Genomic DNA, 22,098 nt, shown 5'->3' on the forward strand with positions numbered 1-22,098 from the left:
CTTTGTTAAAGCCATTCACTTGTGGTATTTCTGTTGTAATAGTGAGATAACTAAGAAACCACTTAACACCAAATTGTAAGACCCACTGAGCTCAAAGTTCTATCTGACAGAAACCAAGTGTCTTTTGTTGTAGCAGGCTTTCATTTCATTTGCTGATCAAACTTTGGTGGCCCACCAATGAAGAAGTAGAGGCTGTACACCAATCACGTACCTCCTGACTTGGAAAGGAACCTCTTATCCCAGAGGACAGCATCATTTAATGGTTAAAAGAGATGTTTGGACACCAGGCTACATCAGTTTGACACCTGGCATGCCACATACTCTATAAAATCTCAAGCAAATTGGCTCACTTGCCACATCTGTAAAATGGGAATATAATACCTACATTACAGGGTTGGTTTGAGGATTAAATGAGATGATATTCCTGAGGGACTCAGCAGATGGCAGGCACATAGTAGATGTTACCTATTACATGTCAGATGTCTAAATGGGAAGACTCCAAGTTCTGATCACTTGCCTCCAATACAAGAATCACTCCTTAAAGAATTAACTTGCTCCCCCATCATCTAATACTCATATTATTATAACTTGTTCATTGCTTGTATTCCCTAGTAGGTTGTAAGCAACCTGGGCAGGAACCTTGTCTATCTTGCTCTCTACTCTCCACATGCTAAGCACATAGTAAACACTCATTAAATGCTTGTTAAATTAATCGATTAATGGTACATCTTTTGGCTTAAGTCCACTACCCAACTCAAGTGCAGGCTTAAAGAATTGCCATACATCCCTAAAATCAACAATGTTTTGCCTTTAGCTTGGTTATCTCAGTGATCTAATTAGCATGATTCTTCTTAGGTTTTCAGTTTTAGGACCTGTGTCGGGAGGACAGGAAAAGAATTAACATTTGTGGAGTATCTATCATTTGAATTGTGCCTTTATCTATAACTTCAGACAATCTCGTGAAGTGGGAATTTTAATAACTGTTTTACCTGTGAATAAATTAAAGTTCCAGTTACGCCCTGAGAATCCCTATTTCTTTCCTTCGGAACATTTACCTCAGTTTGCAATTACATACTGAAGTGTGAATCGCCTAATTCTATCACTGCAACGATCTCCACAACACCAGAGATGGGTCTGATTTGCTCACAATAGTGCCTAGCACTTAGGTGTATAATAAATCATAGGGCCACCAAGTAGGTGGATAATAAACATTTGGTGGGTGAGTGAAGGAGTGAGCATATGAGTGGGTGTCAAAGAAACCTGGCGTCCCACAGTGTTCAAATGCTAGTCACCACTTTTATTTAACATCACTATTTAACAAGGAGAAAAACTAGACCCCATGGGGTCTGAGGCGTCTCCTAATAAAAAAGCCTACCTGATTCATATAGTGATGGCTGTGATTAATAAGAGTGTACTGTATTTACAACTGTGCGAGCAAAGTCCATTCCCTGTGACAAATATATTCTATAGATTAAATGAACAATACAAGGTTTTACATGCTCCACAGGCAACAGCTACATCCTGGGTAACTTGTTTTTGACCTTCAATGAATATTCCAGAACATTCCAGTAAAGAAGAACCTCTGACTGTATCTCCAGAAGCCTTTTGCTTCTTGTCACTGAAACTAATAAGGTACATAGCCTATTTAAATGTAAATTTAAATAAAACATTTTCTCCACTTCTCTGGTCCGTTTCCTGTGACCCGGTTGTTACAGGAATATATATTCTCTTATAGACACGCTCTACGTTAATGACTGAAAATTTAGGATTTTATCAAATACTATGACGTACCGTTGTTTTTTTTAATTTTATGCTAGTCTAAAAGTATTTGATCATTTACATTTTCTATTTCCACAAATGAGGAACGAATCCGCTCTGAAAACGGACTAGACTTCACTGAGGCCCTTGAGGGAGGGGCACGAGGAAAGGGCCAAACATGGCACCCATCTTCAGCTGGGAAAGCCGTCACTAGGCAACCCTCGCGGGCTCAACCGCCGCCCGAAAGACACTTCCCCACCCTCATTGCTAAGGAGATCGACGCCCCAACTGAGCCCTGCCGTAAACCCGACCGGGTTCACGACACTGCCGCGCCTGCCGCTGCGTGCGCGCCCTCTGCCCCCGTCGCCACTCTCCGCCCCGGCAGCCATTGCCTCGTGCCCGCGCTAGTCGGTTGTTGGCGCCTTTGTCCTACGGCGGGCAGGTGGGCTGAGGAGGAGGCTGCAGCGGCGGGCCTGAGGAGAAGGAGCGGCCGGGAGCCCACCGCGCTGGTAGCGGTGAGTGCCGGGAAGCGGTGGCCGTCCGCCGAAACGTTGGGCGGACGAGCAGACGGTTGAGGGGGGACCCGGGCCGGATGAGGAGCCTGAGGCGGGAGGGCCCGCTCGATGCGCGGCCGCGGCCTCGGCTCCCTCCGGGCGCGCGCGGGGTTGCGCATGCCCGGTGGCGGGCGCGGCCTCCTCTGGCTCCCGTCAAGCTGTGGCCTGGCGGCTCGGCGCGGCCTGTGGTAGGCTCGGGTTTGGGGCGCCGTCGCACCACAGCCGCTGTCTGTACGCGAACCGTCAGTCATAGCCCTCAAGACTCCTCTGTAGGGTAGGGCTGCATGTTCCGCGCCCCCCTTCTCGAAATGGTCAAGTGTAAGTCGCCCGCCCGCGGGGCCTCAGCGAGCCGGTGGCGCAGTCGGGATTCGAACAGGGGCCGCTGCGCCCGCCTCATCGGGCGTCTTCTGGGCCTGCAGCGTCGTGGGCGTGTGGAGTGCTGTCCCCCTTCGCCGCCTCCCCATGACCGCGTCCTCGAGGCGTCTTCTTGTCATATAAACCAAAACCTCATCCGTTTTATGGACTCGGACCCCGGGCCTGGTGATGGGGGTTCGAGAACTGTGCCCAAGGTTACCCGCGACAGAGCCAGCGCTCGTATCTGCTGGCGTTACTGTCTTCTGAGCCGGGACACTGTCCGCTCCCCGACAACGGGCCAGGAGCTTTTTTGGGGGACGGCGTTTCCCAAATCCCAGTCTCTCGCGTTCCGCCTTTTCGTCCGTGTGCTACCTGTACTGCTGTTTACGAAATGTTATTTTTTCATTAAACTGACTTTTTCTCTTCTTCCTTAAATATATGTGTTGAAAGTGGAAAATTAACTCACAAACCGTATAATGGAAAGCCAGATATTTTTCTACTGCTCATAAAAAAAATAAATACCTATATATTAAACATTGCGTCCTTGTTCCTCCTGAAATTATTCTGCGTCCCACACTTTGGGAAACGCTACCCTAGGAGTATGGAATTAATTGTTGTCCTTCTGCCTTTCGCTCTGTGCACAGAGCTTTCCTCTGGGGCAAAGCAAGTTCCATGAAATGCCCTGGGATCTTCGGGGATGACAGTATCATAAGCCCTTGTCTTTGTAAACTGTTGTGAGTATTGACTTAGAAGTGTTAGTTCCAGGGAACTGCAAGAACTGACTGCTCACATGCACTGGTGTGCCGCCTCAGTTTTCTTACAGCATTGTGGTGTGGTAGCCGCCTCGATTCATAAAAAGATGTTTCTGCAGACGCTGATGGAGCTTTTTTGGTTTCTGACCACTCTAGATTTAATGTTTTCTGTATGAGTCAGTCTGGGTGTGAAAACTAACTTTTTGGAACAAGCAAAACCCAAACCTTGCGTTGTGGGTACTGGATATCATTGGCTAACATCAGTTTCTTTCTTCATTCTAGTTCCTTTGCTTTTCTGTTATCTCATCTCTGTTTTGTCTCCCTCCAGGTACTGTTTGAAACCTTTGACACATTCTCCTAACCTAAAACATAGAAAGACAGGTTTTTTTTTTTTTTTTTTTTTGCCAGTAGAATGTGCTAGAGAAACCATGTTGCAGGGGTCACTAGGACAGTCTCTCTCTGTACAGGTTGTTCAGTTGTTGCATGCCTATGAACATCATACATTTAACGGAGCTGTTGACAAGTTAACTTACTGATAAGTTAATAGTCTTTTCTACTTAATAGTCTTTTCATAAGCCTTTGGGTGTGTGTGAGAGAGCAGATGCAGTTTAATTCATTTAAAGGAAACTCAGAGTCACCTTAGGACATTCAAGGGTTTTTCCCCAAATGTGTACCCCCCCCCCAAAAAAAATCCTTCTTTCTTAGGGGTTGCTTTGATCTGAACACAGTGTAGAACGGATATAAGGCTAAGGTCATCTTCAGATTTCTAAGTGGCCCTATGTAGAGAAGAAATGAGAATTTTATTTTATTCAAGAGTCAGTTTCAGAACTTCAGCATATGGAGCCTCATGTACCAGTGCTCAAATGCTACGAATAGACATCTTTTGGAAAAGGCTTTAGAAGTTTGATGAGAAAGAGCTTGATGTTTTGAAAGTTCATTTTAAATAACCATTGCAAGTATTCCATGTCTATGGCCTGCAGATGGCAGTGCGTTTGTATGACTTATTCCAGTGAAAATTATTGGAATTCAGTTGTGCTTTTAAGAATGGAAAACATTTGGAGGAAATATGTTTAACTTTTCATGTCCGTTTAGTTTTCTATGAGTTTGAATCAACTCAATGGCAATAAGTTTTTTGGTTTGGCTTTAGTTTACATGGGAGCCTGTTGGTACAGTGGTTAAGAGCTTGGCTGCTAACCAAAAGGTCAACAGTTGGAATCCACCAGGTGCTCCTTGGAAACCCTATGTGGCAGTTCTACTGTGTCCTATAGGGTCATTATGATTTGGTGGCAACAGGTTGTAGTTTACATTCTTCCTTTGTTTTTGTTTTACATTGTTCCCACGTGAAGAATGAAACATCCATTCCTAAACTCTCTGTTGGTAAAGAGAACATACAACTAGCAGTGCCTGTGGTTTACAAATACCAACTCAGTTGCTCCTGCCAATCTTGTGAGATAGGTAGGCTGGTATTTTTATTATAATATCTTTATTGCATACAGGGAAATGGGGCTCAGAGAGGTTAGATTTCTTGCCCAATATCACATATTAGAACAATTTAAGATATTATCAGATAAACAATTTCATGGTTAAAGAAAATTGGGAAATGTTGAGGTAAAGAGATGCCCTTACTCCAGAACTTGTCAGGGCTTTAACATGCTAAACATGTGCATTGTAGATGTCCAAAAGAGGGAGACATTGTTGTGTCTTTCTCCCACTATCTTCCCATGGAACATCTTGAAGTAGTAGTGTTGCCCAAAATTGACCACTCTTTCTACTACACTTTTCCTTTCTTGCACCTTGTGGTTTACTATTGATTATGGTGTGTCTCTGAGACAAGTGCTTTCAAAGCTCAGTGTCAGCTTTTTGTACCAAAAGATTTGTCCTGTGAACAGCATACATGTTTGTCTAGACTTGTTCTGCTTAAGCAGAGTTAAAGTAAACTGTCAAGAAGTTAGAACGGTAGTGACCAACAGAAAAATTACCCTCTGTGTTACTCTAATTAACGAGAGGCATTAATGAAAGGATCAGGGTAAGGCCACTGCCTGAAGCGGCAGCACATTAGGGAAGTATGAAGTATACTGACAGCTAAATATATAATAGCAGCATGCCTGCTGCTTTTTAAATCGTGGTTTTATTACCACCAGATACGAAAGTTTATAGGGATGGTAATTTTCATGATCTGATCTCTAAAAAAAAAAAAAAGGTCAAATGGACTAGTTACTTTTATATTAAGAAAATAATTCCCTTCAGAGAATCAGCTTTTCCAGACTATAGGAATCATTTCCCTTTATTTCATGTTCAAAACAACATTGTTGACCTGTGTAAAGAATGGCGCCTCTAAGCAAGGATCAGGGTACCTTATGTTGCACTAAAGCACAGTTACGAAGCAGAGTGCCTTAGCTCTTTAGATCTATAAGATGTCTTGAGTGTTCCCCTGGTTTAAATCTGGAATGATTGAATTGCTGAAAATTAAATTGATCTTGCAGATAGTGGGCAAGCTTTTGAGAATTCTGAATTATAAATAATTTGGCTTTAAGCGAGTGCACTTAATTTTGTAGTTGGAGATTGAGATAGTAATAACGTATGTTTAGGGTCTAAAATGAAACAAAGATTACTTTTAATTTTTCTTCAAAAATTGTTTTGAATATCCAAAGAAAAAAAAGTAAGAGAAACATCATTTTTTATAAAATTTCAAAACTTATGATGATAAATGTATAGCTGAACCTTTCTCAGTCTTTGGGAAACTTACCTTAGAGGAGTATCTATCAAAGCCTGATCCCCAAAAAAATGCATCCCAGTAATCAGAACAGCTTTTTGGAAATACAGATTCTTGGAAGCTGCTCCCTGTCCCTCACTGTCCAGTCTTGGAGGCAGGGCCCAGGGAATCTACCTTTAAAAGCTATCCAGGTGGTTTTTATGTGCACTAAAGTTTAAGAACACCTCTGATTTAGGAATTTAGAAAATGAGTTTTCACTGGGAAATATAAGGTTGAAATAGGTTCTAGTATTTTCTGTTCATACTGCAGATTACTCATTGACAACTCTGGTTTATGGTTGGGTTTACATTAATGGTTCGTTTTAAGCAAGTCCTTAATGATACAGTCGTTTGAACTAGAGGTGTTAGGAATAGTTAGATCATGTGGGGCTTTCCCTGTTTTAATTCCTTCCATTCACATCAGTAGGATGCTTTCACCTTCTTGAGAACAAAGAAAGCAGGCCCACCAAGATTCTATGGTCTGTTTATTAACTTTAGATTGGCTCCAGTTTGCTTTTAGTGGTGTGACTATGAAGTAATACGTGTAGCCATTTTTCTATTTTAATTTAGATAAGAAAACAAAATGCCCTAAAGAAGCAGCAGGAGCTCTAGCAAAACAATACTAACAGTTTTTGTTTGCAGAATTTAAACTGTAGTTGGCAATTCGGTTAGTATTTTTCCTGCCTTTTCATAATTGAGCAATTGGGGGAAGATGCTTACATTTTCAGGATGCTTTTTTAAATGATCAGATGAAATTGAAAAGTGGTAGACAGAACAATCCTGTGGAAGGGGATGAGGCACTGACCTTATAATTAGACATTATTATTAATTTTAGCAGTCTGGAAACTTGGATTGATGATTCCGTTTCCTTTGGAATCAGCGTGATCGTGTTTTCTGTACTATTTTCAGGGATTACATTTTTACAGATTTTAGCCACGATCATGACTTTTTTTGGTAACATGCTTATAGGTTATTTCCCCCTTGAACATGGGAGTTTAGGGAAATTTCTAAATGGAGGATCTAAGTATACGTTATTATATATAAGCTAAAGAGATAATAGAACGGTAGTTTTCAAGTAACTACCAAGAATCCCTTGAGAAACTTGTTAAAATACAGATTCCTAGGCTCTATCAGATTCCAAAAGTTTGATACTGGGCCTGGGAATCTGAAATTTAACCATCTTCCCAGGTGATGCTGATAGATCTTCATTAAAGAAATGTGGTATAGGAAATGTAAGTAAGGAACAGGGGATTGAACTTACAGATTGATGGCTATTACTAACTCCCCTGGCCATTGACCCATTTTATATTCCTTTATTGAAGGTAAAATGGCCTTTTTAAATATTTCCTCCCACCTCTTCCCTTCAGAGTCAAACCGGTGACCTTGAAGAACATGACTATAATGGATAATATTTTTAATTTCTTAGGTTTAAGTAATTCCTCAACTTTTTTTAACACATATTTTGTACAATATTACATGTATTAAAAAAAAAAAAAACCTCCTGCCTTCGAGTGGATTCCAACTCATAGCAATCCTATAGGACAGAATAGAACTGCGTAGGGAATGCCTGGTGGATTCGAACTGTCGACCTTTTGGTTAACAGCCATAGCACTTAACCACTATGCCACGAGGGTTTCCGTCATATGTATACAGTAAAAAAAACCCATTGCTGTCGAGTCGATTCTGACTCATAGCGACCCTATAGGAAAGCTTCATTAATTTGGCTTCACTGAGACTCTATTTATGGTAGTTAATTCATAACCTCCTAACTGGCCCTCTTGCCACCAGTTTCTTACTTTTCTGAAGCAGAGATCTTTTGCAGTCTATATCTAGTCTAACTGGTTTCATCTATCATTCTACTCTTTCTTCCACCTATCCCCATGTTCCCCACACTAAACTTCTGTAGTATTTCTAACTTACTGTATCCTTCACATTCTTTTACCTTTGCTTGTGTTGGACTGACTTTCTTCTTTCCAGTAAATTCCTACTCATCCTTCAGGGCCCAGTTGAAATGTTACTCTTTGGCCTTCCCTGCCTCCCTACCACCACCCTATTCTTCCAGTCTCCTCCCTCCCTGCTTCTCTCCCCTGCCACAGACATACAAAAAGTTAATTTCTTATCGTTACCAGTTGCCATCAAGTTGATTCTGACTCATGGTGACCCCATGTGTGTCAGTAGAGTTACGCTCCATAGGGTTTTCAGTGGCTGATTTTTTTGGAAGTAGATCACCTTTCTTCTGAGGTGCCTCTAAATGGACTCAAACAGCACAATAACCATTTATACCACCCAGGGGGTTAGGCGTCCGTTAATCGCTTTTGTAATCACACTTTAGATTATATTGTAATTATCTGTGTATTTTTGCCTCTCCTTTATTAAACAGTGAACTCCTTAAGGCAGGGACTTTAGCCTCATCTATCCAGGGTATAACACATAGAAGGCCATCCAGGGTGTAACACACAGAAAGCCGTCCAGGGTAGAACACACAGGAGGCCATCCAGGGTATAACACACAGGAGGCCGTCCAGGGTATAACACACAGGAGGCCGTCCAGGGTAGAACACACAGGAGGCATTTGATAAATGATGAAATCAGTGATGCATTTGACATACTAATTATAAGCTCCCATTTTAAAGTTCATGAAATTAGTTCTCTCAGGATCTCTATTTGTACATTTTAGTTGATATCTTGCTTGTATTTTAAAATTTTTGTAACTCAGACTTACTTTAGGTTAGTTCAACCTCTGTGAATTCGAATTAGTAATTTTTTCTCTAGCTTATTTTTTCCTTTGAATCAATATAGCTAACACAGGTAGAAAGTCCATTTTATCAAGAAGGACATATAGAGACCTGATTATATTCCCCAAAGTAGGACTAGAAACCGATTTGATGATTCCCCGGCCAAGTGCTCTTTCCTCAAAGGAAGTAAAAAGGGCAGGAAATAAAATATTGATAGAATTATTTTTGTGTGAAGAGTTGAAGTGAATAGAATGTCAGTAGCAGAAGCCACATGCATTGTAGTTTCAGGTGGTAGAAACTGGAGTGGTAATTGATGAAGTAGGTCCTACCCTATTTTTAAATATTGAAGCCTAGTGATCGTTGTCTGGCCTAGACTGGGCCTTTTCCAGGTTTTGTCAACTTTTGATCAGGGAGTCCTAGTAAGTACGTTCTAAATGGAAGCCGTATCTTTGCATTCCCTATTGGAGGCAGCATAGCATAATAAGCATTTTGGTGTCAGACCTGGGTTTGAGTCCCAGCTCAGACTCCTGATAATCTTGTGGCTTCAGATAAATCACTTAATTTCTTTAAACCTCAAGTTTCCTCACTTGGAAAATAGAGATCATAATAGTATTTAACCCCAAGGGTTGTGGAAAGAATTGAATGGGATGATGTACATAGTGTTCTTAGTACAGGCCCTGACACAGAGTAGGCATTCTGTAAATCCGTTATCATTATTTCCCCCATTCCCTTTCCTAGGAATAAAATTCTGATATGATGAAAAATATCGTAATTATTTTATTTAGAGAATGCTGGAGATAATCAAATATGAGGAAATGTGTAGCATTCAAAGTGACCCTAAAGCTTTGATTGAGAAACAGCAAGCAAAGCTTTCCCTTATCCCTAACTCGTTATAATATAATGCATTTACAGTATCCCTGATGTTAAAATGTAATATTAAAAATGTCTTCATAAGTGAGAAGTGTCCTGTTATTTCCTCTCCTCGTTTGGGGGATTTGATATGCGTTATCAGTTGTCTTGTTGATATGGATTTCCAAGTAGCATTGTCTTTGTCATCATATGATTCCAACTCAGTAATTCCTGATTGTTAGTTGGTTTTCAGCTAAGACTTCTGGGGAGTTTTGTCCTACTTCAGTTGTAGTCAGTTATGGAAACTGTATTCTTTCAATCACCATTGGTGGTACTGTCACTCGCTAAGTGATGTGGTTCATACTGCTCTTGTTAGTTCTAGTCCTTGTTGGTTTTCATTGCTATAGCCTGTGAAGTACAGAAACAGATTTTAAGGTGAAAAGAGTGGTTTTATGATGGTACGATTAAAAAATAGGTAGGAAAAGCAGTTCTTGGTACTACGAATGAAAGATGCATTTTTATTTATAGCATTTTCCAAGGACCATTGTGTGAACACTGGCATATAGTCTAAAATAAATTGTAGATTAAGTATTTTGTCTTTCTTTGGGAGTTCTTCACCCCATTCCTTTGTGGTTTAAAACAGCTCTGCCACTTCCTGTATAGCATCATGTTTTCTTGATTATTTTCTGTTCTTTTTCCTTTATGAAAAGGAAGTATTTTTCTTGTCTAAAAATCCTTAACTGAGCAGTGCTTTTAACTGTTTTTCAGAAGACCAGTTGGAAATTATAGTGGCAAAGTTAAACACTTCATGGTGATTACGATAATTTTGAATGACATTCACATTGCTTATATAACGAACAAAGTTTAGAAGTACCACCCAAGCTGAGGTGAAAGAGACACTGAGACTGACTTTTGGTCTTAGGGGCAGTTGGTCAAGATAAAAGTATCCCTGTTGCCATCAAGTTGTTGCTGACTCATAGCGACCCTATAGATAAAAGTATAATAGGAGGGAAAAGAAGCACCGTTTCTTTGCTTTTTCTACGCAGAGCAGGCATTTCTCTCTCCTTGGAGGACTACCAAGTTGCCACTGCCCTCTTGTTGATAAACTTCTTTCTTCTCCAATCATAGTTCCCTGGCTGGTGTTCAGAAAGGTCCCCAAATTATCTTTCCTTTCCTCCTGCCCTTCTCCTTTACATTGACATCGTTTCTCTTTTCTTGACTATAGATTATGTATTCCTGTAAGGATTTACGAAGAAAATAATCTGATTAAACTGTTTAATACAAAAGCCCCTTTACCAGTCCCAGATTGCATTTTTAAAGAAAACCATGCTCTCATAAACCTCCAATTGATGGATTTTCAAGTTGTATGACAGAGAATTGTAATGGAGCATGTTTTTTGTCACCCCCTTAAATCTTTGCTTATGTGCTGTGATCAGCTCCCTGAAGTTATTTGTACTTTTGGTAGCTTCTCTCTCCTTGTATTTCTGAACTCATAGGTGCTCCAAAAGTTCTATGGATACATGTGGAAAGATTTTTTTTGTGTGTGGAGATTGGTGGTAATGTTGGTGGTTTTGTTTTCATAACGCACTGAAAATGTCCCCCAACCCTACCCTAGCCTTAGCAGTGCTCTTGGATGGAAATGAGACTATTAAAAATTTCCATTTCTCCATATCTCACCCAAGATGAACATTAAAGGAACTCTTAAATGGGGAGGGGGAAGGATAAATGAACACTTGACAAGCCACAGGAAAAGTTGGCTGAACCCTGAAATTAAGAAAATGGTTGAGAGTTCTCTTTTTTGCAAAAGGAACAAATAGTAAGCCACACCATCCAAATATATTGCTTTGGACTACTCAATGAAAATATGTACTAAAGGGCAAATTATAATAAAAATGGTTTAAAGATACACTGGTAAATGTTTTTTAATCTTTCAAGTAATTGCAAAAAATTTTCACCAACCTCCAAAATAAAGTAGTTACATTCAAATTAGAACCAGTTTTGCTCCAACGGTATTTAATATACTACCTCTTTAATCCTATATGTAGGCTTTGGGAGAACTGGGTAGAATTATACAGTGTAATAGTCCTTTTGATACATTAAGAACAAATTACAGCATTAATAGAAACTTACCATGTACCATATGTCCTGTGCTCTCACCAAAATGTTTGCCAGGTCAAGTCTATGTTTGGATGAGTTTTCTTTATTCCCAAGATGATTTAATGATATATGGAATCCTGCTAGGCAATACGGTATTTATTTAAAAGAGATCTTAATCTCCAAAGCCATGGTCACATATCACCCACTCTGAATGTTTGAGATACTTTGAAAACTATTTAAATAATCAAACACATATTTTGTGCTTCTCTTAGTATCATAGTACCATATATTAGAAAGTGGTACAAAGAAAGTGAGCAGACTAGATCAGTAGGTTCTTCCAACCTGAACTGGTGTTCTTCACAATTATATATTAATAAAAGAACTAGGTTTTACCTATAAAGCCTGCCATTACATAATATGTAATTCAGACATTAGTGAACTTCAAGAGTTGTAAATTGTTAAAGTGCCACATGCATTAACAAAGCCATGGTCAGATATCACTAGCCAAGCCTTATACAGAAAATACTTCCTCGTTTTTTAAAAATGAGAGACTATAGCCAGTAAACCCTGTGGGGCAGTTCTGCTCTGTCCTGTAAGGTTGCTGAGCTGGAATCGACTCAGAGGCAATGGGTATAGCCAGTGTCTGCTTGACTGAAAAGGTAAGAGGCAGCCGAGGTAGAATATGCTTCTCTGAGCGTTTAGATTTATGTTATCTTCAGTTTTGTCAAAAGCTGTTCTCCTCCTATATGTGATAGAGACTTCTCATTTTTAAATGGAACTGAAGATTATTCTCACTTGAGCAGGAGCTCAGGAACTCAGAAGTCGGCAATATAAAAAAAAATAGCGGGGTAAAATCTATACCAGACCTCTGAAGTTTCTTGTTGTTACTGTGATCTTTCTGTGATAGGAGTCTGGGTGGGAATTTTTTAAATACGTAATTACTATTTTAAAGCACTGTAATTATGTGAGTGCTTAATACCATTTGGTATCATTAGATACATTATTAATTGCTTAATATAGAACAAGGGAACAAAACTACTCTGTAGTAGGAAGCAGTTTTGTTTCATTTAACTGCAGCATGAAATTTTTAATGCAGCTATTTATCTTTAAGCCATAAAAATTGTCAGTTGTTATTTTTGGACATAAATTAGTATATTTCTCTAGATATCTCATCAGTTCTTAATAGTGTTTTTATTATTCAGTTTTTACAAAGCATGTTTCTTTTGTTTTTAGTAAAGCCAGGTTTAACTGCACAAACTGGCTTTTCCACAAAGCTTGCGATCCCACTGTTCTCCCCTATCTAGTTGTATATGCTAAGCTTCTCTAAAGGGGAACTTATTATGAGGAGTGTTTTATTACCTAACCCTTATATACCAAAGGAGCCATGGTGGCACGGTGGTTAAGAGCTTGACCGCTAACCAAAAGGTGGGCAGTTCAAATCCAACCAGCCGCTCTGCTCTATCCTGTAGGGTTGCTATGAGTCAAAATAGACTCGACAACAAATGACAATTCTTATTCTCCGTCACCTACCTATAAAGGTGGTAGATATTAACAGGTCATATTCCTTGTTTAAAAAATAATAATCCATTCCTTTCGTACATCTCATTCTTGAAGATTCTGTTCAGTGGAATGCAACACAGGGCACACTAAAAGGAGGCTTTGCTTCATGGACTCTAGAAGTTTAGGACTACAGGTTGCAGTTGGCTCTTAACTTCTCTGTATCATAAAATAGAATTAATTGCCTTTGCTTTCTTTCTTTCTCTCTCTTTTTTTTTTTTAACTCTCTTATCTTTCCTCACTCTTCCCCCAAAAAAGAATCTTATAGCTGGCTCTCGCTAAGAGTTTAAAAAACAATCCTTGCCTCCTTTGGAGGGGGAAGGTGTTAGGTTTAGGGGTTGACAGAGTGCTAAAGCATTGAAATAATCAGTTTTACAGAAATTACGTGTTAGCTAGAAAACTGAGGGATATTCCTTCCCAAGCCGTGACAATGTACTGCCTTAACTTAATAATAAAAATTGCCCAAGTGACAGTGTGTCTCTGCTGAATGGATTTTCTTACACCATCTGGTTGTCATTGTAATTTTTGTTGTTGCTTTCATTTGAAATGTGCTGATGATCTTGTTTTTATTCCGTAGCATTGAACAGATGGGTTGATTATTCTTTTCAGATATTAATAAGGCAGCGGAAAGAAGAAGTATGAATACGGCTCCATCAAGACCCAGTCCCACACGAAGGTAAAGTACCCTGAAGCAGTGAGTTACCTTGGGAGAGTTGGGCTCTGGGGAGTTAAGCCCAACTTCGTACATCAAGGGTCTTTTCTTCCCCCAACAAATCAGAATGCTCAAGCAAACAATAAGAACATGAACCTTGTGTGAAGGGCCTTGCGGCTTTTTTTAAACATACATCAGGAGATACAGAGGAAGCTTTGTGTTTTCGGTGGCAAACCCAGCAAGTACAGCTTGCAACATGAGTTGCAGGCAACTGGAAGAGGACAAACCTCTGTTTGTCCCCAGCTCACGTGTCAATGGGAGCCTCCACATCAGGAGGAGTGCCCCAGGGTGATTGGTGTATGTCACGCTGCATTGCAGTGGGCAGGAGAGATTCAACTCTTCGTTCCAAATGGCTGCTGGTCCAGATGTTAACCCAGGTTTACGGAAAGAGATTGCTGCTGTGCCTGTGCTGTACTGCACATTCCCTGTTTGCTCGCACGCTTGGGTTACCTATTTGAGGGGAAATAAAAAAAAAGGGGCAAAAACCCTTCACTTCTTGGAAGTCTCCCTTTTTTTTTTTTTTTTTTAGCTTTCCTGGAAATAGAGGACATTTTCCCAATATATTCTTCCTCCTAGTATATACAAAAGAGATAGTCCTGATAGGGACCCTCCAGACATGCGTTAAGTTGGGCCCTTCTCGCAAAGAGGAGCCTTATTGATGTTGCCATTTACGTCAAAGATGAGTATATAGTATCCAAACTGACCCATGACAGAACACAAGTGGATGCAGTGTGTGCAGTTTTGTATGGATTGCAGATAGATACATTTCGTATCTCCTGTCTCTTTCGGTGCCCAAGTGGGTACTCGTATGGGTTTTGCCTTTGCCTCTAAGTAAAAATGTCAGTTTTCTACAACAAACTACATGCCACCATAGTGAACTGAATATTGCTGGGTACAGTGAGTCGTGGTCTGTACTGTTAGCTTCCTAGGACAACTGACTGAGCACTTACATGTAGCATACAACTGTCCCATTTTTGGGCAGAAACACCTATACTTTGTTACCTACTTTTAAGAAAGAATAACTGCAGTATGTGTGGTGTACATGCCCGTACTTGGATATGAAGGGTCTGCTGTAGCTACCAGGAGTAGATTACACATGTCTGCAGCATTCAAGCAGACCCTAGGGGCAAGTAATGCTGCTGATTTCAGCTGGATTTTTTGTCCACTATGCCTGTGCAGAGAAGTTGAGTCCAATACCGTAGCTACAGCTACACTACAACTGTCAGATGAATGCCATCGGTAACACTGTAGAAGGGGGTAGGTACATGGGTATTTCATTTGTTCTCTCTGACACCATAAGGAATGCCTAAGCTTCAGGTAAATGCCATGTTTATTGTGCATCTCCTGAAGAACGTAAATGAATCCTGCAGAACTTTGGCATTTCCATATAATGTCTGCTTATGTTAGGGTGCATATAACCAAGCTGCACATGTTGGGCAGTACCATCTGTGTTGCTCCCCATTGCGCCAATAAACATGGAGTACAGGTGGATAAAAGTTTATACCTACTGGTCAGAAATGCAGGGCTCCCAACTGGTCTGACAGAGACTGGAGAAACTCTGTGAGTATGGTCCCCAGACACCCTTTTAACTCAGTATTAAAGTCACTCCTGAGGTTGACCCTTCAGCCAAAGGTTAGACAAACCCATAAAACAAAACAAGATTAAATGGGCACACCAGCCCAGGTGCAAGGATGAGAAGGCAGGAGCATATAGGAAAGCTGGTAACAGGGAACCCAGAGTCGAGAAGGGGAGAGTGTTGACATGTCGTGGGGTTGGCAAGCAATGTCAGAAAATAATATGTGTATTAATTGTTTAATAAGAAACAGATTTGCTCTGTAAACCTTCATCTTAAGCACAATAAAAAATTTTTTTTGGAAAAAAAGTACATACACATGCACCATTTTTCTCTTAACTTGAACCCTGCTTTTTGTTACCAATATATTGTACATAGTACTTCTATGGCAAGTATTCATCTGCACCCAAAAAAAAAAAACAGAAATACAGGGCTCCCATTGGAAACGGTGATGGCCAAATGGTGTGAAAGGAGATAGGGTGTGTGTTCAATTTCCAAGGCACTCTAATGTGTGCTCTGTAAGTTTCTGAACTAGGTGAGTTACCAGAAGGAGTGTGGAATTTGTGACTATAAAGACACTTACTCCACCAGTAAAATCCTCCTTTCTTGTCCGCATAGTACTTGTGATCTCTGGATAATGTCTGTGTTTCTGTGGGCAAGTAAACTGGGCACATTGCAGAACAGAGAGTATCTCTTGTTTGTGTAATGGATTGAGAAGGGTGTTTTATATCATCCTATTAATGATACTTATCCAAATGCTTTTAACATTTGGAGTTAATTATATTCAACGAATATTGACAGTGTTGGGGAAATAACCAACTTCCCTGGTTGGAATCCAGTATAGCCATTGCCAGTGTGTTAAATTTAAAGGATTAATTTCATCCCAACCTGAAATACAGATCCATAATTTCACCTGTAAGGGAAGAAATAGCTTTATGCTTTTTATTTATTTTTTAATAAGTAGGAAAAACAAACACATAATACAGACAACATTGGAGAGGACCTTTTAAAAATGAGCTACCAGATAGATAAGGAGAAATATAAAGATAAATATGTAAGTCACCCTTATATACCGTTTAAAATGGCACCTTCCTCAGAAATAAATTCTAAAATGAGGTTGTTTGGAGTTGTGGGTAGAGCAGTGGCTTCTTACGTTATTTACAATCAGCAGGAGGAACAGCGAGGCTAATTCAAATTCCATTAAGAATCAGTCATCCCTTTGGTGATATATCCCTAACTGGGTTCCTCAGCATGTTATTTAACATGAACTTCCAAATAGTCATACTTATTTGCATCAGGGAAGAGGGATGTTCACATTTTATAAAATCTGTTCTGAGCCGCATCTAAAATCTGACCACAGTCCCAGTAGTTTTACCTTAAAAAAAAAAAAAAAGCCCCTAAAACCAGACAAATTGAACGTTATATTCAAAATAGAACACTAACGTTTTCGTCATTGCCCTGATCATGCATTATCACTTAAGGTGTAGCAGTAGTGCTAGAATAAAATGTAATAAGTAGGCAAGGTGGTTAATGAATGATTAGTCTGGAAGAGTACTCATTTCTCTGAGGGCGAATGTGGGTATTACTCTCACTCTGGATGCATCCTTCCGTTCAAAGCCTTAAGCTAATTTGGAACGTACCAATATGTTGTCACCAAACAAACTGCCTTCGTTTGGAAGCCCTAATAGTTTGATGTGCCCAGCGTATAGATTGCATTGTTCACAAGAAAAAAACATTGTACCTATAGCAAAATTTCCCTGAGGTTGTACCTTTATGTCTTCAGTGCTGTCTACTTTTAATAAGAAAATTGTTTTTGAGCATGCTGGCAGACCTTCGTAACACCTTGTTTTACTGGACTTTACTCCGGGATGTCAAAACACCCACATATCTTTTTTGAGTTTTCACAGGATTATCACCTCTTTAAAAGTCTGTAAGCCGTATTTCTGCTGCCTTTGCTCTCTGTTCAGTAATGTGTCTCCCTAATGAATCTGCTGTCAATGTGTAATTCTGACAGTATTGGCCCAGCTAAGCACAGAACTCTGCATCAGGGACCCCTGCTCTGGATCAGATTTCAGCCTGAATTCTTATCACTTAACCCTCAGCCACTTCATTTGGACTCCTCTGAGCACACTGCATCGTTACCATGCAAGTTGTCTAGTATTGCTGCTGTGCATTAGTCCTTCAAAAACTGGATCATAATTCTGGTTGTACCTCAAATGTTCTCACTTTCCATCTTTAGCTTAACGGCTTTGCAGTCCAGGTCTTGGAGCACATCCCTACAAAGATGTGGTCTCCAAGTATTAATAGTAAACTGTATTTTCTAAACCTTTCCATATGACCTAAAGAAGAGTAAATAGAATGAATTCATGTACATCAAAAGCTCTGCAAAGGTGTTCCCCCATACATTTGTGAAGAGTATTAGGCATGGTGCCTCTTTCGTGAAAGTCATTGGGGATTGGCTCATCAGAAATAACCTGGCTGTAGACAAGTTTCCGTAATTCCTTTGATAACTGCTTACTCCTTGGATATGAAACAGCCCTAGCTCTAGGTGGGCCTCACGATTAAAGATACCCAGTTGTGATTACCTCTGTACTAATACTTGAAGAAGAATCATCAGTTCTCAGCAAGTGCCACCGCTGCCAACAGGAAAGTCACATTCGTGCCTGAGAAAATTCATCAGCATGCCTCTAAGGAAGAAGCATGAGCAGTACAAAATTTGGATTTGTGAAGTTGATGTCTCGTTGCACCCATATCCTACCTGCTTCTAATGGCGACATTCTGTCTCTGTTTCTGATGGTAATGTGGAGCCATTGTAGTCAGGGGTCAGCATCGCACAGCATCCAGCTGTTCAGATTGTGGACAGAGTCTGTGATGGACTAGAAGTTTGAGGAGCTGCTGAAGAATTTTTTTCAAAGGCAAGAAAGGCTGGCCCTCTCAAGGAAAATACTGTGGTGAACAGAAAGGAAGAAAGACCTCTGCAGAAAAGGAAGTGGCCTTTCTCCCTGACCTGTACAGCCAGGGCTAAAGAACACCATCCTGGACCTGAGATTTCAGTCTCTAGTCAAAGAGAAGCTTGAAGTCCATCAAGAGCCTCCGAGATGATCATCTTACCAGTTTTACTCTGTAGGCTTGGCAAATGTCTTGTGCTCTACATACCCCCTTTAGTCCCCGGGAAGAGAAGCAGCTGTACCGGAAGCACAACATTTGCCATCTGAGCTATGGTTTTTCCCCTTACCCATCTCCCTGTTACCTCTCAAATGTTTCCAGGTGATGTGACTATTTCTCTCAAGGCAAAAAACGTTTACCTTTTTTTTTTCCCGCAGCTGAGTAGCTGAGGAATTTACAGCAGATTTTTAGTTGTGTTTGCTTTCAATTTGTGGACTTCAGTGCTGAAATGTATTTAGCTATTTAGTTTCTTTTTAGCCTCCAGTGACCTAAGGGTGTTGTGGCATCTGGTCTCCTTTAGTAAAATACCTCTGGTGCCATGGCATGACAGTGCACACCTTACTATGACCCATAAATCTGCTTCTAACCCACTTGTTATCTGAGCCCAAGCCTCTTATGCTTTGTCCTTGTGGCACTCCGAGTCCTGCACAATGTACTACCCTTTTGTTAGCTGTGTTCTTGTTTTGAGAAAGATGTTGGGGCCAGTAGCAGGAGCCCTTTTGTTCTGGGGAGCTCTTTGTTTGGATCTAAAAATGTGACCCTAAAGGATTTTTTGTTTTGTTTTTGTGTCCAGATGAGCAGCAGCCTACCATACTGTTCATCTTTAAGAGAAAGGAAAAAGCTTTGCCTTTTCATTTTAGAGAATTATCTTCTCTGTCCCTACTTCCACTGCTCCTTTGGTTCTTTTCTCCCTTGTGGATATCACCTATTTTACATTTTTACCCAGAAGGCAATTGGGGAGGGGTAGTTTTGTTGCACATGGACCTTGGATTCTTTCAGGGAAAGGGAGAATGTGAACCCAATCTTTGGGAATCTAAGGTTATAGTCAACCTCAAGGGATGACTAGTTAACCTCAAGGGATGGACTCTGACAGGTAAGTAAGGTTTTTCAGTGGATTCAAAAGAATGAGAACCAAACACGGCATTTATAATTTCTCTAAGGCTGTGAATAACATGCTCTGACATGTCATTATTATCTGCTTCCCCACCCCCATTTCTACCAGCCCAAGGCTTTGTATGTGGTGCCTGGTCTGTCAGTTCAGTGATCACTCTCAACCCTGATTGCCAGGAACACGAAATCTGATTCCACCTCTGACTGCTTCTGACTGCTCCCAAAGGCAGGTTTATCTGCCAATCTTTAATAATCCAAAAATACTTTGTAATTGTCCCTTCCTTTGAATCTGAGTGTTTGTCTGCATACAGTACAGCAGATGTCCCACATGTTAGGGGGATGATATGGCATAATGGGAAAAGTTCAAGTAAGAACCTTGGTTAGTCTGCATTTTATTCTAATAAAAATAATGTTAGCTATCATTTGAATTCCCTGGTTTCCCATATGTTGGCTCCCACAAATCAGGAATGCTAGCGAGCCTTAAAATGTATGACCAGGACTTTTCACAGAAGCAGAATTGGCATTTAAATTGCTTTTGCTATGCCAGCGTAGGTAAGTGAAAAGCAGATTTTCTACCAAGCTAATGGCATCATGATGAATGGCTAGTATGTGAGGCTATGGTAGATGAAAGAAGTATAAACAAAGCATAGTGCCTGTTCGTGAGGAGCTTATGGTTCAGTTGAATAATTCCGTTCATTAAATATTTACTGAACTCCATGCTGTGTCCCAGGAATACAAAGGCTTCAAGAGAGCGTATTGTTTGGTAGGGAAGTCACATAAACAAATAATTAACAGAAGTGTGATAAGTGCAGTAATAGAATTGCTATAAGAGAATGGCCAGAATATAGGGGTAGAGAGTAAATTTTTAAACAGAATCCAGGAGATAATCTAAGTAAGGGATACTTGTGCTGAGACCTAGAAAATGAGTATGCTGCTCAAGTAGAGGGATCGGGAAAGACCTTGGCTAGCTACAACTGAAAGGCCAGCATGGGAGAGTGGTGGGCCGTGGAAAGGGTGAGATGAGAGTGACAAGACAGGAGCCAAGGTCATGCAAGACCTTACTGACCTCGGTAGAGATTGTGGGTTTCTTCTAAATACTATGAGAAACAAGTGAAGGGTTTTATGTTTTTAAAAGATACAGAGGCAAGAGCAGAAATGGGGAGACTACTTTAGAAAACTTGCTTTGGTTTTGGTGAAGGGTGATTACGGGTTGGCCTTCAGTGATACTAGTGGCAGTAAAGAAGAGTGGACAGAATTGATGCCAGTGTTAGAGAAAGAATTAACAGGATTTGGAAGTGTAGTTGCAAGAGTTAGATAGAGCGTTAAGGAAGGAATGACTCCCAGTTTCCTGGTTTGAGCAATTAAGTGGGTGGATTTGCTGTTTGTAAAGGAAAAGGACTGGAGGAGGAGTATATTTGTTGGGAAAGATCAAGAATTCAGGGCAGGTTTTATGGAGGAGGTCATCCTTAAAGTGGATCAGATAAAACATTATCATAAAAAAAGTAAATACCTTAATAAGGAAATACCTGCTTTGAGCATTGTGCTCTTTTATTAAAGAACTGATGTATATGGGATCAAATTGACAAGAGCAACTCAAAAGCCTAGAAAGGAAGCTTGTGGGCAGTAAGCTTATGTTAATGAAGGTGGAACAATTTGGAAAAGGAGGGTGAGAATGGTTGTACAGCTTGAAGAATGTCACTGTATCACACATGTAGAAATGGTTGATGTACTGCTATGTATAATTTCTGCAACAGTAAAAAATATTGCATAATTTTTTAAAAAGTGTTTACCAATGTTTATGCTAGGATCAAGATGAATAATGGAAGTATTAAGTGCTCTAAAAGCTGAACTGCAGGAGAGACCAGCAGTTACTGGGAAGGTTAGGAAAGACTTCTTGGAAGACATGGAACATGGACTTGCCAGTGAGATTTGGGTAATACTTTGTACAGGAAAGAAACCATATTTTAAAAAATGGAAATAAATATGTTCTGCGAGTTTAGTCATAAGAACGGCTTGAGTAGAACTGTGAGGGGTTTATGTCGAGAAATGTTAGCTGCCATTGAGTCAGCCTTCACACTCCAGGTGACACTGTATACAAGTGAATGGAATGCTGCCCGATCCCGCACCATTCATGATCTGTTGTGGGTTGAATCGTTCTGATCCACAGGGTTTTTGTTGGCTGATTTTTGAAAGTAGGTCACCAGGCTCTTCTTCCTAGTTTGTCTTAGTCTGAGGCCTCCGTTGACAGATGTGTGGTAGCTGTGCATGAGGTATGTTAGGAGATAATATTTGACAAGGGACCAGATTTGTTGGAGAGGAGTGCCCAGAGGCTTGACAGACAAGTGCAGTTG

At 40.4% G+C, this 22,098-nt stretch overlaps 1 protein-coding gene across 3 annotated transcripts in view; it reads left to right on the top strand.

Annotated features, from left to right (window-relative positions):
* Positions 1-2,105: 2,105 nt before the first annotated feature.
* NCOA5 (nuclear receptor coactivator 5) overlaps positions 2,106-22,098 on the top strand; it is a 31,118-nt gene continuing 11,125 nt past the window's right edge. Inside the window, exons 1-2 of one of the 3 annotated variants that reach the window (XM_049869181.1) lie at positions 2,107-2,273; positions 14,016-14,082. In XM_049869181.1, the coding sequence (XP_049725138.1) occupies positions 14,045-14,082 (38 nt within the window). In that variant the 5' untranslated portion in view covers positions 2,107-2,273; positions 14,016-14,044. Of the gene's footprint in view, positions 2,274-14,015; positions 14,083-22,098 lie in introns of all 3 variants that reach the window. The other 2 variants (XM_049869180.1, XM_049869179.1) reach the window with 2 other exon arrangements.

The sequence above is a fragment of the Elephas maximus genome, chromosome 25 (genome assembly GCF_024166365.1).
Source record: "Elephas maximus indicus isolate mEleMax1 chromosome 25, mEleMax1 primary haplotype, whole genome shotgun sequence".
Taxonomy (NCBI): domain Eukaryota; kingdom Metazoa; phylum Chordata; class Mammalia; order Proboscidea; family Elephantidae; genus Elephas; species Elephas maximus.